This window comes from Aphelocoma coerulescens, chromosome 2 (assembly GCF_041296385.1).
Source record: "Aphelocoma coerulescens isolate FSJ_1873_10779 chromosome 2, UR_Acoe_1.0, whole genome shotgun sequence".
Taxonomy (NCBI): Eukaryota; Metazoa; Chordata; class Aves; order Passeriformes; family Corvidae; genus Aphelocoma; species Aphelocoma coerulescens.
The window spans coordinates 43,912,934-43,931,268 of NC_091015.1; the positions used below are offsets into that span (position 1 = coordinate 43,912,934).

The 18,335-nt window shown below is 39.9% G+C and overlaps 1 protein-coding gene across 7 annotated transcripts in view; it reads left to right on the forward strand.

Moving 5' to 3' along the window:
• The first annotated feature begins 206 nt into the window (after nucleotides 1-206).
• WIPF3 (WAS/WASL interacting protein family member 3) overlaps nucleotides 207-18,335 on the forward strand; it is a 39,079-nt gene continuing 20,950 nt past the window's right edge. For 2 of the 7 annotated variants that reach the window (XM_069007206.1, XM_069007200.1), the window contains exons 1-2: nucleotides 2,069-2,155; nucleotides 14,541-14,703. In XM_069007206.1, the coding sequence (XP_068863307.1) occupies nucleotides 14,596-14,703 (108 nt within the window). In that variant the 5' untranslated portion in view covers nucleotides 2,069-2,155; nucleotides 14,541-14,595. Of the gene's footprint in view, nucleotides 228-515; nucleotides 638-812; nucleotides 942-981; nucleotides 1,076-1,785; nucleotides 2,156-14,540; nucleotides 14,704-18,335 lie in introns of those variants that run through there. The other 5 variants (XM_069007205.1, XM_069007202.1, XM_069007201.1 and 2 more) reach the window with 5 other exon arrangements.

Below are 18,335 nucleotides of genomic sequence, written 5' to 3' on the forward strand. Positions count from 1 at the left end.
AACAGGGAAGGCTCATTAGGGCAAGACCTTAATGTTTCCATCTGCAAGCAGCCTCGGAATAAATCCAGAAGAAAACAAGATTATTTTTTTTTTCCAGGTGCTTCTAGTAGTGCAGAATCAGGGGTACAAAAGCCGAGGACACCCAGCCAGCTCCAAGTGCAAGGCCCTCACGGTACTGCTGGGCAGAAGTGGCTTGGCAGGTGGACGTCTTTGGGCAGGGGGAGAAGGTAGTGCCATCTTTTTTCCGTGTCATGGGGCAGCACTGTGGCATCCACGTGGGCTTTTAAAAATATCTTTAGCTCTGCCGAGGCACCAGCATGTGGGAGGGTGCGCCAGGCTGCAGCTGGACTTCACCCTCGCATCAAAGTCGCCGCGCTCCCAGGGGTGGGGATGGAAAGTGGGACCCGCGGGTGGGCGGGGTGTGTATGAGTGTGCATGTGTGTTAAATTACTACTTTTAAAAATATATATTTATTTTTATTCCCTCGTGAAGACCGGGGCGGGCTTTTTCCCCTCAGGATCTTAAGATCCCTGCGCTCCTTCCCCCGCCCCCGCCAGCGGAGACGGGAGGCCGCCGTACCTGGCGCCCTCTGCCCGGGAGGAGCCGCCCCGGCCCCGACGGCACCGTCGCCGAGCAGGTGGGCGCGGAAGGGGCGCGGCGGCGGGGCTGGGGGTCCCCGGTGCCCCCGGGCCCCCTCACAGCTTCTGTCAGTCGAGGCGGGGGCGCGGTCGCCGCCTCCCCCCGGTCGCCGCTGGGGCCGGGCCGGGGCTCCCCCCGCGCCGCGGGGGCAGAGACGACTCGGCGGGCAAAGTTCGGGCCGCGGCTCGGCCCCGGCCTCGGCAGCGTCCGGCCGGAGGGCAGCGAGGGCGCGGGGGGACCGGGACACCCGCGCCCCTGGGATGTGGGTACTCCCGGCGGCGGAGCAGGAAGCGTGGCTGCAGGTCAGGCATGGGCTGTGCGCGGTGCTGCTCCTCTTTTGCCAAGCAGAGGAACACGGGTTGTTTTCAGGCGGCGGTGAATGGGAAGAAGTTTTTTTTCCCTAGTTCTCGTCCTTGAAGTGGATGTGCTGGAATAGGTCAGCCGAGAAAACGGGGCTGAGTGATTGTGAAAACTACTGTGTATTAAATACTTACGTACATATTGGAGGGGGGATGCTGGAGAAATGTTGGAAAGAAGCTCTTAAAGATTTAATAATAATTAACATGGATAAAATTGAGACTAAAATCTAGTGACTTTCACATCAGCCTGTTGGCGTTAATACAGAGCGAAAGGGAATGTGTTGGTAAAGGGTAGCATGAGGATTTTTTATTTCTCTTTGGATGTGCTCGGAGTTTGCAAAGGCATAGAGATGGTGGGTTGTGTGACAGCCCGCATCCCTGGGGTGTGGAGGCGGGGTGGATTTGAGCCGCTCAAGAAATTCAGGGGTTTGAGAATAGGCAGGACACATGAGGCCAACATGCCTTAATTTTGTTTGGTCCTGAAAGTGGAATATTACTAAGCGAGATTTCTGAAAGATAGCAAAATAAGTCTGATTTAGGAGAGGAAACATTGATATAAGATAAAGTTTGAAGATTTCCACACAGAAAGGTCATGGAGCAGTCTGGGTGTATGGGCTAAAGTCTGCAAGTGCTCCTGCTGATTCAGACAGTGACATATTGCTGAAATTGCGATAGCAGTGATACCTGTTACTGTGCACGCCGCATGAATCAAGTCATTGAACTACTTCCTGATACAATCAGGGTTTTCAGTTTCTCCATCTGTACGACCAGCACAAGTTCCTGTTTATTTAACAACGTGTGTTTGTATAATCAATGTTAACATCTTCAGTTCGCGTGCCTTGTACTGAAGGACAAGCCATAGGGCAGATGATCAAGGACATGCGTGCAGCTTCATTCCGTGGCGGCAGTGGGAGCTGGGACCCTTGTTAGGTCCGTGTGCGTGGTGATGGTTCCCGTTCTCTGCGTGAACCTGTGACCCAAAACAGTGTCCCGGCTGGAATGCGCAGGCGGTGCAGACGCTGCTGCCACCCACGGCTCGTACGGGACATTGCCCTGCGTGCAGTGGAAGGGTTGAGTCTGCTGTGCTGTCAGGTACCGGCTTCCATGTGCAAGATAACATATGAGAAGCTCAGTGTGGGACCCTTAAAGCAGATTGCGTGAGTGTGCTTTTTTTAATTGATAGACTGCTTCAGCTGTTTTGCTGTAGATGGTGACAAAATCTGGGTTAGACGCATAACCACGAAGAATGCTGTGGGAGTTGATGTTTTTCCTGGAGAAGGTGCAGGTTAGGGAATGGGGCTTGCAATTTAAGTATGAAACTTCTTTTATTTGTCTTTTTTAATCAAGGATATATATTCTCTAAAGACAGGGGTGTATAAATAGTTTGATCAGCTTTGCATACAGACTTTGGTTGCTTAGGGGCAGATGCAATGCTTAATTCATTAGCTGCAGTGCTCAAGTTATTGCTGGTTTGGATCTGTGCCTGAAAATGATTGAGATGCACTTGAAATTTAGATTCTGTGATTGTACTGCACTGGAAAGGGCAACATATGACTGTATTTATCAAATTATGTAGTATAATACAAAGCATCTTCCTCTTTTTTCCTCTCACTCCTTCTGCACCTACAAGAGGAAATAGAAACAAAGATCCTGTAGCATCTCAATTTCTGTTACTGCAGTAGGGGAATATACAGTCAATGTTTGGAGTCTGTACATAATGACTACTAAATCTGAATTTGCAGAAAGTATTTAGATTGTTGATTTTTAGCAGTGAATCAAAACACAGAAGTGTCACATCTCAACAATCACACCGTGAAAGTCAGCACTGGTTGTTGAATGTCCTTTCAGGATATAGCCAGATGCTAATAGATGATCTTTATACTTAGTAATTTTATTGCTTGATGAGGTCAGTATTTTGGGAAACTCATTGTCCTCTGAAAAGAAGGCCTTGAACAGAAAATAGTATCTTAGTCATAACAAATAAAAAAATATTTTCACACTTTAAGAGAGAGATGTTGAGAACTCCAAAGTAGAATAACACAATTTAGTATTTTACATCTAAAATAAATATTAATTTAAGTATTAAAAAGTTTAATATTAATATTTTAAAATACTTTAGCTCCAAAGAGAAGCAAAACATTGAAAATGTTGATATCTAATCTCTTTGTAATTCATAACTCACAGATAAGAATTACATTATTTTTTCAGAAGCATTTGGTTTTGTGGAAGCTTTTCTTCTCTGTGCTCTGTGACTGGGACAAATTCTGTTCAGTCATGCAGAGTAGGTGAGACTGGACAGGCTCAGCTCAGCTTTCTTGCCCTGTAAGTTACTGATCCTGCATGTGTGTGAGCATCTGCTGCATTATTATGTGTGTATTTTATGCAGTTCATTTAAGTTCTAATAAATGAGATCACAGATGAAAAGTTGAAACTCTGGGGAAATATTTGGCTCTGCTGTGCCAGAATAAAGATTCCTATCTTCTTCAGAGTGTATGTGAAATTAGTATCTAAATAAACATAATAATCAAGTGAGATATCCAGTAAAGTCTTTTATCTAGAAGTCTTTAGTACTCAGATTACACTGAGTTACCAGTGGCTGCTACGCAGTTTTGAGATGCAGCTTTCTGGAATGCCTTTAACACTGTTCCTATAGATCTTCCTCAATTAGTCTGTGTTCTTACACAAAGTAGTTACTGTCTTTGAAAGACTGAAGCTTTCTGAAAACGGGCTTATAGTAGCAAAACCTTCATGGTACTTCACAGTTGCTTTTTTATCTGTGGTCATTCTGCATCAGGGTTGTCTGGTGGCTTTGTAGCCAGGATGAATAGAGATATAAAGAGTGCTATATTTGCAAACAGAAAAAAATGTCCTTGGGGTTTCCAGATTGGAAAGAAAGAAACTGTATTTTTAGACCAAATTGTATTTTTTTGAATACACCCACCTTAATTTGACTTCTGAGTATTGTGAAGTGGACTCATTCAGTATTACATACATGACAGCTGTAAAGCTGCCTTTTCATTGCTTTGAAAGTATGTGAAACAGCTAAAGGATTTTCGGGAGATGCAAAAACATGCCACGGTAATTGAAACAACAGCTGAAACAGATTTCACTACCAGAAATATCTCTCTCTCAAATAAGATCATGCATCTTCTTTGCATTGACCCTGTGTCAGCTTTCACCATTATTACAAATAGATATATAACCCTCTGTGGTGCGAATGGTGTCACTCCGTAGCCAGCCCAGGCAGAGCAGAGCAGCACAGCACCTATGCTATAGCTACAGTGTAAGTGCTGAAGGGAAAAGCGGAGGAAAACTGGGCCAAAAGTCCCTACAAGATTAAGTTCTCTAAGCATAAGAACAGAAAATTCAGCGTGAAAGCACTTGCTCAGTCTTGACCCTGCTCTTACAAGTGTCTAAGAAAACTAAACAAACTGTGTCTGCTCTGCAGCTTCTGTGTAATGGATATTCTACATCCTTCATTTACACTAGTGGCAACTGCAGTGTCTGCCTTGACAAATGGAAGTGTTGGCTATAAACTACAGTGCTTCTGCTTCATTCATAAGAGAGGGGTAAAATGAATGAAGTGAATGAATAAGTTCAGAGATAGTAACCCCTTTGTGCTGGTCTCTTTCACGAGCCATACACAGGTCTGTAAATGACTGCTGTACCATTTAACTTTTCCTAGTTCTCTATCAGGTTTTCCATAAGTAACAAAAAAAAAAAAAAAAAGGAGGAGAACAGAATATGGTACTGGATCACAAAGAAGGTCTTGGGATTTTTTGTTCCTCTTTTGTACTTTATTGTTTAAAGCTATTATAGTATTTCTTTCCTAACTGGCATGGTTTTGTGTGAGAGAAAAATATGTATGCACCAGCACTACTGATGTGTATAAAACAGTCCTGACAGGTTTTTGGCTTTTGTCCAAGTCGGTTACACATTTTTAATGTGCTAAAGAAGAAAGTAAATAACCCTATATCTGTTCAAAATCTATAGATCTGCTGTGTTAGTTGAGTAGACACATAAAGAAAACCATGAAGCGCATAAAAGGCAAGCCAGGCTTACATACCAGGAAAACAGACTGGGGCTTTAGCAACTTATTTTCAGAGGGAATGTTTGCTTCTCTTGGGGATATGTAAATCACTGCAAAAGTATCTGTCAAATTCTGCCTGGGATTTGGACAGAAAGTTGCTTTTATTGGTCAGTTGTGTGAGTGTGAACAGCTTAACACGTTAGAGATGTTACTTCTGTTGATGTAGATTGTGTTTCCTTGAATATTTTCAGACTTATACCCTAAAGAACTGACCTCACTTCCACTGAAAACAAAGGAAAATTTGGCATAAAAAATAAGAGATGGATTAGTCCCTAGGTTAGTAAATTGGCAGAGGGGGTGGAGACTCTCTGTAATGTACTGTGTGAGTGATAGATGTGGGGCCTAACAGGGCATTTAATGCAGAATGAAAGCCGTTTTTAGCCTTGAAATGACTAAGTAGCAAGGAAATTATGCAGAAGCAGATTGTACAAAATATTCTTGGATCAAGTGATCATGAGTTTACATTAACATTAGGACAACTGATGCAGTTCCACGTGGGGGTACTTGGGCTTGCTCTGAACAAGCTGTACCAAGAGCTGCAAAGGCCTAGTGTAGTTGCAGAATGAGTATACTGTAGTTGCTTTGCTCCTTTCCTCTGCCCAGACTGTTTTACCTGCTTGTTTTTCTCCAATACTTCAATCTTTTATCCAATCCATCAGGTGGGGCTTTGTACATTGGCACTAATACTTACCAGTTCTAGTCAGGATATACATCCTGATATCTCCTAGAATCATGTTTTCTGGGGTTTTTTTTCAGAGTTGGATCAGCCTAGCTCTGCATTTCTTCTGGTTTTTCTCAGTACTAATAGCCTGTGCTATTATGCTCTAGTATCATCATGCAGAGTTACTTTTGCACCATGCGCAGTGTTTCTTTCCCCAGGGCAGACAACTCTGCCTTTTAAATAAAATGCCTCTTCTCACCTAGCCTTGCATCAACAGCAGGCAACAGGTGCAGTGAATGGTGACAAGGGCAAAGAAAGTGGAGTGGGAATGGAGAGACTGGTAAACCACTAGAAAAGGGGTGAAATATTCACGAAGTGAAATAAAGAAAGAGGAAGGGCCAGATCCAGACTGGTTAATGTGAAAGTTGAAGTCCAAAACCAGCATAAAACTTCACACCAGAATTCATGGGAACAAGTGAGTCCTCATCTTTAACCTGCTTGGTCTGATGGTAGCAGATACTGATTGCTCTGAAAGTATACTTGGGAGCTGTTCAAAGAAAACCACTTTTCTCCTTCGTGCCTATGGTAGATACAAATGCAAAAATATCTTCTACTGCCATTTAATCTCTAGAATCATTTTCCTTCTTCATCAGGCAGCAAAGTTAGCTGAGTGTTTTCAGATCCCTGATGTTCATTGCTTATGCCATGTCTACAGGTAGGTATCAAACACAAATTCCTCTGTAAATATGATGACTTTCCCAAGAAATTACAAATGAAGTCCTTTAATAAGTTAAAGGGTTGAAACTTCAGTTTAATAAATTCATATTGGTTTTTTTTGAGAACTTTGTTTTACTAGAAATTCAGAACTAGGTCTACAAATCAAAACATATTTTGTCTGGGATTTTTTTTTTTTGTTGCAATTGCAAATGGCTGCAATTTGTTGTTCATTGTACGAAGTAAAATCATTTTCCTGAGTAAATGGATGTAAGATTGGAGCTAGATACTTTGTGCACCGTCTTTAAAAACAGCTAACAATTTTCTGTGCAAGAAGACATATTTACACCTTTATGCACACAGGAAGTTTGATATCAGCTTTGACACTCAAGGGACAATAAGAACATATTGCATATTATTTTTTCAGAACAATGAGTTAGTTAAAATAGCAAAAATGCAATATTATGGTAGCATAGCAAGGCTTTCTTAACAACACAGGGGTTTATAGTTAGGTACTTGTAAATATGGAAGCCTTACCTTGGTGTAAAGACCATCTGAGATGAAGCTATCAATTATGTCATTGAAATGGAACAGCAGCTTCAATGGGATTGACAGAAAAGGGCATGAAAGTGAGAATGAATAAGCATGTTCAGAAGTTATAGTTTAAATTGTTAGGCCATTAGGGCTAACATTTTTACCACTGGAAATTGATTTGGAATGGTAATTAGGTAATCACAACTTCACCGAAAACCAAAATCAAAGCTTCCCTGTCTTTCTTTGAGGTGAGGATTTCCCTGACAACTTATTCCTGCGGGTCATTGTGTTTTACATCCCTTGTGAAAGACAGTTCTCCTTATCACATACGGTGACCACAGTCCATGCTGAGGCCTCATACTGTATTGTAGGAAAGAATGGTGCATGTTTAACAGCAAAATTTATTTTTCTTGCATAGCCAGTATTAGATTGTCTCTTAAGCTGGTAGCTATCAGCCTGATGTGGCATGCATACAGGTTTCTGTAAATTTATCTTTTCTACATGTAAAGCTGTGAAAATAGAACCTCTGATAAAATATCATATGGTTGAAAGTGGAAATTTCAGAATTATTTAAGAACTGGATTTTTAAAGTCCTCTAGTCTTCCGATACCCACGTTTGCAAATTCTTTTCACTTGAGTGACATTTTAAAACAGGGTTTGAGCTGTCTATAGCAAATATAGAAGAGCAAGATGCTGAATACTGCCTTGTTTGCATTTTCTATTTTGATGCTAGCTACTTAATTGGAAAGCAAAACTTTCTTCTGTTAAGGAAATTGGTTAAACAATGTTTGGAATTTTTTTTGTGGAAACCATTCTGTGTACAGGTATACTTTTCAAATAACTCTGTATTATACAAATACGGAGTAAATAAATATATTATTAACTATAAAGGAATATATCCTTAATAATTATGTGAAAAAATACAATTAGTTTCTTAGCAGAAGCTTCAAAACTTGCAAATGTTAACCTGAAACATCAAATTACCTCTACAGAGAGAGATCAAGCGCTGCTCACACTGATACTCTTGAGGAGTATAAGAGTAAACAGTTGTCTTCAGAATGTGGCAGTGACCTTGAACTTCTACTGAGCTGCACTTTCTTTAGCTTAGGCCAATGATTAACTTTGTTATTATCAAATACACCATTGTTTGTATATCTGGCAGTGAAACAAGCCATGTCTGTCTTTGTGTGGATGATGCGGTATTAATTTCAAGGAAACCCTTCATATAAATTGTTTCCTTTGAAAAGTTATGTCTTTGTGCAAGTCCTAATTACTTCTAATTTACCTCATTTGTCTTTGGACTCTCTAACTTCAGGTTAACACTACTATAGGCACAACATATTTCTTGTTGGTATGTGTTGTTCTTTTCTCTTACTCTTTATTTGAAAGAGGATGATGAATTCTCTTATTCTGCTCCCTTACAATCAGTCATCTATGGCAGATCCCCATAGAGCAGAGGAAGCTACACCCTGAAATAGTCATATGTAGGGATGTGAAGTCATCTGTGCAGCTTTGCCTCTGAAGGGAGGTTTGTCAAGCCATAGCACTGTAATTTCTGCCCTCAGCACCACAGGGAACCCAGCAGAGATCTGCTCACAGCACACATGGAAGCAAGGCGTCTTCAAATTCCTGTCCTGCTGGGTCAGCCCTGGACAGCTTGTGGCAATTTTATCAGGCTTCTGACAGAGTAAGAATCATGCTGGGTTTTTTTCAGGCAGAAAGGGGATGCAGCCCTTAACTGCATTAAGCCTGGTGGAAATAGTCCAAGCTGAGGGGAACTTATGGTCCTTGGCTTAAATTCAGGATACTGTTACGTGCTTTGAGACAATCCTGCAGACCCTGTAGAAGACCAGTGCTGTTTATAAGTGTTTCATCAGGTATTTAATGGAGAAAGAGCCCTTCATTAAGGTTTGCACGTTCCAATGAAATTGAAAAAGCCAGATTCTGCCTTTAGTTGCAGTGATGTAAGTGGTGACTGAGAGCAGAAATTTCTCTCAAGTTGTGCACGTTCAGGTGTACAACTGTTAGGAGATGGTGAAAGGCTGGAGTTTTCTTAGTCAGCTGTAGGAATATACATGTGAAAGTCTTAATATATATATAGTAAGATTGGTATGTGTATGGGTGTTTGCCTTTCTTCTGTAAATGAAGGTTCTAACAGTTTGACACTTCTGCACAGTTCTTAAATGTCTCAAATGCAGCAGAGACTATCAACTCTTTTGTGAATGGGGTTATCTTTGCAGGGTGAAAAAGAGACAGGATATTGGAGGCTCTACCCTGATTCTTCCTTGTTCTCTTCTCTAAAAAGAAGAAAAAATGTAGCACCCAATGCTTACAAATTAAATGGTTTGATTCTCTTAAAATTAGAATCTAGAGCAGCTCATTCCAAACAGAAGCTTTTTTCAAGTCTTTTCCAGTTGTGTGATAGTGACAGCAGGAAAGTTGATCTGTGTAACACACATCTACTGTTCTTCTGTTTTTAATCTTCCCTGTATCTACATGTGTTGTACTGTCTTTAAAAGATCTGTGGCATGCACATACCAGCGATTTCTGCTGTTCTTCAGTGATGTTTCACAGGAAGAAATGGGCCCACAACTACACTCGTCTACTTTTCAGATCATGAAAGTTGAGCAGATGCTTACTGATGCTGTTTTTTCACAAGTGATTTTGAAATTATTTGACTTTTCTGTTGAAATATAAGGACTTAAAAGCTATAACTCAGAACAGTACAGTTAATGAGGAAATCATATTTGATTATATAAAAGTTGATTAAAAGATAAAACCAGTTTGTGGTCTACTTTTTTCTTCAGTTTTTAGTCAAGAAAATAAGACAAATATTATAGATTAGCTTTCCTGCACACCTTTGAAATATCCATCCCAGCCTTTCCTTTGAAGGAAGAAAACCTGTACATTTCCCCAAAGCTGAATTACCTACTTCAGAGCATACAGCTGCAGTGATTGCAAATCCAGTAATAATGAATCAGTTATTTTGCAGCCCTTTCTCCAATTTGGTTATAAGGGTCAGATTTGCAATTCCAACTGTGTTGTTTCATATTAATGACTATACCACCTAAAGAACTAAGGACATTGGCCATTTAAAAAATACCCCTATTTAGAGTTTAGTGCATTAATGCATATTATGCACATTTAAATAATAGTGATTTTTTTCCCCTCTGTCTTTCCCCTTCTAGACATTGTACTAAATTGAAGGTACAGCTGTTTCATGCCTTTCCTGTCCTTGATGGGTATTTTAAAATAGTTTTTGCAGACACACCTGTGGTGGTTCTGCTGAATGTCAGTGTGGCAGGAGACATGTCAACTGCTGTCCAAAATCCACTGTTTCTTAGTGTGGCTCTCTGCTCCCATCAGGATTTTGTTTTAGTGTGAGCCCTGCACTGCTGCTGTGGCAGTGACACTTCAGGAGGAGACTTTTGGGAAGCATTTGGATCAGAGTTTGTGCATGTCTGGCAGCTGGGCAAAGTGAGAACAAAGCTACAGAAAAGCTTAGGCAGAGGTTTTGAGTTACCCACGGGCAAATCCAGGACAAGATTGAAAGAGCAGTCCATGAAGAAGAAAGATCTTCACCTCCTCTGTCTTGTTGACACTTTAAAATTAAAGTCTGGGTGAAGACTTTATTTGGGCCTTCAGAAATGTAGAGATTGAGTTCTTACATTGATCACTGCAGTGTGGTTCTTAAACCCAGCTGCTATTCAAGCATGTGTGGTGAGAACACACAAGGAACAATCTGTGACACCTGAAATTACCAGGTTTAGAATTATCCTTACCAACAGAACAAAAGAAGACCAATTGTTTTGAGATCAGAGAAGAGTAATAATATTCTCTGACTGATGAGAAGTTCACTGCCTTGTGAGAAGTAAAACAGCTCAAAAAGTATAACAAGTCCTTGTAAATGTACTTTTGAATTAAAATTCTTATATTCCACAAAGCTGATGCTGAGCAGTAGAAGAAACTATTTTGCTTGGAACAAGGTAGTCGTCTGCAGTGGAGTGCAAATGGGATCAAACTCAGAGAAGGAGAAATTAGGCTGCGTGTCAGGCAATTTGAACTAAAAGAGTTATTTGGGAAAGAGCTTCCCAAGGGAAATAATAAAAGCCACATTATTTGGGACACCTAAAATTAGAATACAGAAAGCACTAAAAAAAATGTACAACCTTGCTTTGGTAGGGAGATGGACTAGAACGGCAGGGTTTGGGATTTTTTCCCCTTTTTTTGCAATAAATTCTACAATTGTTTGGCTTGATTCTGTTTTGTGATATTTAAGTCAAGGTAAGATTTACATTGCTTCTTGTCTTAGGAAACTGAGGTTAAACGTATAGGCTTCTCTCCTTCACCTATTGCCAGCTTTTTGTATCTTTTTATTTCTGTCCCTCAGGGGTAGTTCAGACCCCTCTCTTCCAATTATAGGTATGTATATTTAAAGGAGTGGAGAAAGGTCACATGTGTCTTAAGGATCCTTTGTAGCATTTCCCTCTTGCCTGGCTCTTATCAGACAATAGAGCTGATCAGTATGATACTCCTTTTTTTTGTTTTAATTCAGAGTTTATTTAGATTATTGTGTGGAAATCCATGAACTCGGCATGTTCTGAAGCTATTGTGTGAAATTGCTGACCATGGTTTTTTATCTAATATATATAATATATATAATATATATACTATATTATATATAGTATATTTATTTAATATATCTATTATTTTATATATATATTAATATATATATACACAAATATAATGAGAGGTAAATTAAATACAGCCTTTAACCAAGGAACAGAGGCCTCCAAGTAACATGTGTTGATATATTGGAAGTGTTGCAGCCTTCTCCATAATTTTCTTCCAATACAGTCCACCTGAGATAGCTGCAGTATTACAAAAGAGGTTCTCGTAGCCAATCCTACATATTAAAAAGTGTAGATCATGCAGTTGTGACTAAAAGCTAAGAGCCAAATGTTTTTTATTGTAAGTTAGCTTGAAGATTCCTGCCTTTATCAACATGCAGTGTCTACTTGTGAAGTGGCAGCGGTCCTTACAAAGACCTTGAGCAAATAGAGCCCCAATGTGGAAAATGGTTCTTCATTGTGTAGGCATTACCCTGTAACAGTGCTGGTATAAAAAACATGAATTTTAATGAATTTAAAAAGCATGCCAAGGTCAGGACATCGAGTCTCTGAATTTGTGGTAAGAGACAAAAGAGGGCACATAAGCAGGATTTTTTGAAAGATGGTTTATTTGTAGGGGGTTTGAAACAGCATGGGAGGAAAGCTCTGTGGTGTCTCCAGTATTTCATTCAAGGGCTGTGTGTTATAACCCCACTAAATGCATTTTTCCCTGATGCCACTGGACAGGAGGATATGGGAGTGGGATATATGGTGAACATTTCCTCTGCACTGAATTTTGGGTTGTAGATAGGCACACAGTTTCTAGTCCTTGAATTTAGGCTGCATCATTTGGAGGAACAGGTGCTGGGGCAGGGACTGGTGGAGAGGCAGCTAGAAAAGTCATCTGATGGCATTTCAGATTGTGACTTTTAAATAGCAAGAGCCGATTCCCATTTCCTCTCTCCCACTGCTGCTTGCCTCCAGTGTGCTCAACCTCCTGCTGCCATTCATGTGGTCTGCCACAGGAGCGTGGGTTCTATTTTTTTTTTCTAATTTGACTAAGAGCATATTTTCCATTCTAAATCCTTAATGAAGACAAAAGGTCTGTATTGCAGGGTAGGAAGATACTAGCCCGAAACATATTATTAGCTGGGAAGACTCATTCTCCTTATGTCCATGTTTTTGAATGGCTTAATTGAGGAAAAGAGATATCTTCTGATAACGGGTTTTTGAATAGGGCAACAATGAGGGTGGAATGGTGGAGATGCTGTGATGCCAGCTTTCTTGGAAAGCTTCATTAAGTGATTATTAAAGTGATTGCAACCAATTCTGTTACATATCAGGGTGCTTTGATATGCCAGTCCTTTGAATAGCAATCTCTCAAGGGAGAAAGTGAGCATTTCAGAGGCTCTGCACGTTTAATTTCTGACTGATCTCCCATTAAGTATTTTACGAGATAGAGAAGGAGAAAAATACTCAGATATTATCTGGATGTTGTTCATGTACACTAGGTAGGAAGTGAACAAGTCTGCATGTACATTTTAATTTCACTGCCTGTTCCAATCTAACCTTCTAACAAAACAGCCAGATATTCCCCAGATATACAAGACTGTAACTTGCCTCATTTCTATGTTGTCTTCTCTCCTGAACTTTTCCAGTTTTAACTGTCGTGCCTTCTCCTTACACAGATAATTCTGGAAAAGAGTGGAGTGTCTGCTTTTAAAAATAAAGGAAGAAACAGGGGGAATTGGGTCTGGGAATTGTGGTCTTTTCAACTTAACATCCATTTCTAGGAAAACATCAAAATGCAAAAAATGTTTTTAAGACTTTGCAGGAGACAGGAAAACAAATTATCACCTAGAGAGATGTATAAAGAGAAAATGTGAGAAACCAATGTAATTTCTTGTTAAGATAAAGCCTTGCAGACAGGAAAGACAAAGCATATGACATATTTTGTGTTATTGTAGGGCTTTTGATACTCTTTTATATGACATTGTGAAGAGTCTCAGAAGATAGTTGTGACATGATGGATGTAGAACGAGATGTAAAACTAGATGTGTTCAGAGCATTGATCCAAGTGTCACTACCAAAAGAAGATTTCAAGTATGGCTTGCAGAGGGCTCTCTTTGGCACTGCCTAGTACTTTCATTTGCAACTTTACTAATGAAATACAGGGGTTTCTTGTTAACTTTAAGGATCACAGAGTCATACTGAGGGCTGGGTTAGGTATGAAAATCAGTGAGATGCACCATCATTCTCCAAAAAATTTTCTTAAAAAGCATATAGCTTTTGTTGGAAGTTATGTGTCTTTTTGTCAGTGTACTACTAAGAATTGTGAAAATTAACATTTAAAAATGGCAGGAAAAACACATGACTTTAACACTTGAGATGTCTGGCCCTTGATGTGATATTATTTGGTAATAGAAGCTTTAATTTGTAGAACTATTTCTTTATTTATTATTTAGTCATGAGGGGGGGTTTTTTGTTGTTGTTTAAACATTGAGTAAGTCCACTGAACCGTAAAAAGTCCCTTACTCTCTCCTTAGAGCAGCAAACCTCTGGCTTAAAGTCAACAGAGTTTTTCTCCCAGCAGGAGAGTCTACATGTGGTCTACTGTGATTTGTTCTCTGCATTTCAGGGCTATGGGCTAGGTTAAGGCAAGATGTAATATTTGGACATGCTAGCATCTACACATTTGGTACTCATGGCACTGGCCCAGATCCGTGAGCTTGCTCTTTAGATGTATGTTGTCATCATAACTGTAATGAGGCTGTTCGTACTGTAGTTTTGGAAGCAGTGCAGTATAAAAGTCTTCAGTCTGCTGAGAGCTAGATATTTGGCCAATCTTCAGCTTGCAGAGTATAAACACATTCCTCTCTGTTTTTTCTTTTTATTCTTCCACTTTTCCTTCTCCTCCCTTCCTTCTCCTCAAGGACATAGACTTTGGCTACATTGTTCACAACTGCGTGAAGCTAGAAATCCGAGCGGATGCCTGTGCCACCGCCGCCACCTCCTCCTCCACCACCTCCACCACCTTCTGGAGGGCCCCCTCCACCACCACCACCTTCTGGAGGGCCCCCTCCACCACCACCACTGGTAAGACTGACTTTTCATTTCTATGAGCAAAAGCTTAGCTGTAGTAGCCAGCTTGGAGCCCACAGGATTTTGGCATGGATATTCATAGCAAATATCTGGGGCAGATGTTTGTTTTGCTGGCACTGGTTCTTCTGTTCATTACAGCAGTGGTCTCCAAAGTGGGGTGTGTGAGATGATCCATTGGTGCGTGGGATGAAAATACTGGAACTTCATCATACATGTGTACACTTCATAAAGAAATAAACCTATGTATATTGGGGTGCATGGTCAAAAATTTTTTTACTGCTAGAAGTGCAGGATCAAAAAGTTTAGAGATGATTAGAGTGTATATGGTGAGAATTCAGCATTTGTGAATACTTCTCCAGCCACAGGGAATTCATTTTTGTATTGGTAATGGACAGATGGTAAGTATTAGTTTCTTCATCCTTTTTCTTACAGCTCCTATTAAGACTCACAGTGTTCAGCTGTAGGTTTTGCCCTTTCTAGCACAGGGCGTCTTCCTGGGGATACAGCACAATATTCTTTTGTGCATGTGCAGGAACAATTACAGCTTGTAACAGATCAATACTGTGTGTGTCATGAAGTAGAACATGTGCCTTGCCAGCATGTTTGCAATAAGAGAAGGATGCTCTGGGTGAACTTTCAGGGTACTACATTTTCATACCTTCACAATCAATTATTGTACCTATGGTAAAACCTGTTTAAGTAGTTCCTTGAATTCTGTGATCAATTGGTCATAACCTGTTGCTACACTGAAATTCTTAGACTTTTTTCAAAGGAGTAGAACCTGGCACAGTTGTGTTCAAGTCATAAAATCTCTCCTGACTGTTTTTCATATGTTTTTCTGTCACTGCTGTACTTATTTGCAGAGTATGTTAGTCTCTGTAGCAAGACAGTACATGGTACTTCAAATGTACTTCAAAAGTACTTCAAATTTATTTTTTTTTAAGAGCTACATTTCTCCCTTGCATTCCCTGGCATCTCTGCCTGTTTTGTTCCCAGGAAGGTCAGTTGATTTTGTTTGGTACTGTTCATAATGGTCTTCTGTTATCTTTTTTCCAGAAGGAGGTTTCCTTGCAAGTTTCTCTCTGCTACTTTACAGGCTGAACCATTTTGTAAAACTCCCCATGAGTTGTGGAGATGAAGAGGAGGAGGATAAAGTCAGCAAATGAAATAAGCAGTGTTTTATTCTTTTCAGCATTCAGTTTCAACTTTGGCACCATGAGCAGTGTTTCCAATTAGCAATTCTTCTGGGCTGGTACACAACCCATACTTAGATACTGAAATAAGTGGGCTGCATATTGTGAGCAGCTTAATGCTCACAACTGCAATTAAAGTCAACAGAAGCTACAAATGTTCTTATCCTAATAAATTCAGATCAGTAAAGTATGTAGAGACATTTTTAGACTGCTCTAACATATGTCAATTGTAAATGACTTGAGAAAGCTAAGAAGACCCCTACGGATCATTATGAACAAGTTTAGGGGTTTTGTTTTCCCTTCCCTTTTCTGACAACTAAAGCCACTACTGTGATAGGGTTTTGATACAAGAAGGCTTATTTTCATATTTTATTTGGATCATTCTGTTTCAAATGGGGTGGTCCCTGTACAAGACACACAGAATTTAGAGTCAGCTTAATCTTGGTGACACAATACATACTAGGTGCATTTCTAATTAATGCCTGATATTAAAGTCTTGTTTTTAATAAGTGTTGATACTAAAAAGAGCATACAAATCAGCACAAATAATTAGTAAAATAGTGTGGCAGAACATTGTTTTTTCCTGCAACAACAAAATTACTTTTCCCTGTCAAAACTGAATGAGAGACAGGATCAGGAATCTGCCTGGTGAGTTTAGCAGAAGCACAGAGTAAGAGTCAGCTCTCCAGCTGGTGCCAAGTTACAGAGTAAAATCTTATAGTTGGGGAGTCTGCAAAAACTTGCTACAGACCCTGTTTTCTTTTACTAGATAGCCCTTTTCTAGAAATTGGCATTTGTCTTTTGCAGCTGCTAAACTGCCCAGCTGTTGTTACAGCTGCTACAGCTAGATCTACAGTTGGGGGATGGAAGAAGGAAAAATTTTAACAGGCATGTAGCTTTAAGGAAAACCTTCAAAGCAAATAAGTCATTATTTGGCCAACAGCTGGAAAAGTTCCAAAGTAAACAGCACAGTGATTTTTATTATACTGGTATGATTAAACCAGAGTAACATTTGCATGTTAGCAAATAAAAGTTAGGTTTTAATTTCGCTATTGATATGCAGGTGAGCTACTAGTTTAACTTACTTGATTTATGTTAAAAGAAAAATGCCTGTGTGTAGGTGGGGGTTTTAGAATCCTGTCATTTTTCATGATGCTATGGCAGGGGTACCATAGACTTGCCTTGCTTTTCTAGTTATGGATAATTGCCACACTTTCCCCGTGCTTTCATTATCAAGAGATTTTTAGCACATGTAGTCACCACGTTATCTTTTTTACTACACATTTTCTTCATGAATATTGTGAGCCATGATCCCAAATAACTTTGCAGTCCTTACTTCATGGAAATTCTAACCACTGTTGGCACGTAGCTTTTTCGTCCTGTTAACTCCTTCCTAAGGCAGAACAAAGGTTCTTTCCTAGTGTTTTCTAAGATTTTTGGCCTTGTTCCTACAGTTTTCTAAGACTTTTGGACTTCCTGATACTCTGTACTGAATTTTATTCACAAAATTTTTTACAAGATAATATAAAGTGATTTGGAGATGGTATTTAAGACATGCTAGGAGACACCTGTGCCCAACAGCCAAAAAGTTACTGGCTGTAAGAGCAAACTTAAAAGAAAACGATGTGGATTTCTCAGGACAGAATGGTAGGGTGTCTGCTGTAGCAGACGTAGGTGGCTGAGTCAAAATGTAAATATATCTAATTAGATTAATTGAGCATGTCTTCAAATGCCTGCCTTCTGGGGGTCATAGAGATGAGAGGGGTGAGTAGGCAGGATAAAACTGTGCCCTGATGTATTTTCTGGCACTGGCTTACACAATTCAGATCTCTTCTTGTTTCCTTTCCCCCAACATCTTAACAAAGCACACTTAGAAAGGAGGCATAGGATTTTTGTTCCAAAGCTCTTTTAATTTATGGGCATGTCATGTAAGGTTCTTTCATAGAGTTTCTGTTGCTGGTGTTGGGGAAGAGGGTGGTAGGTTTGGAGCTTTTTAAAGCTTTCTGCTCATCAAAATCTTCATTTTATTCCCCCTTTATTTCTTTTACCACTCTTGCCTTTAAGTTTGGCATATGAGGCAACCAGGTTAGTTTTGGTTTGTCATATTTTCTAGAGTTGGTGCCACCACCGAGACTGATTAAAATTTTTCTTCACCTAATTTCCCAAGAAAAGGACCAAGAGAGAATTTTGCTTTGATAAACCCTGTTCACTTCCTACATGCAGTGAGGGCTGCTTACTGCTGTGTAGCCTCTGTATATGTGAATCTCTAATGTTATCATCAGTCATCACCTATGAAAATGTTCATATTGAAGGAAGTGTGGATGCGTAGCAGCCCTGCTGGGTTGTGCCTTACTCAGAGATGTTGGTTTAATGATTCATGTTTTTGGAATTTAAGAAAATACTTCTGTTCTCTTTAGAATTGTTATGATTAAA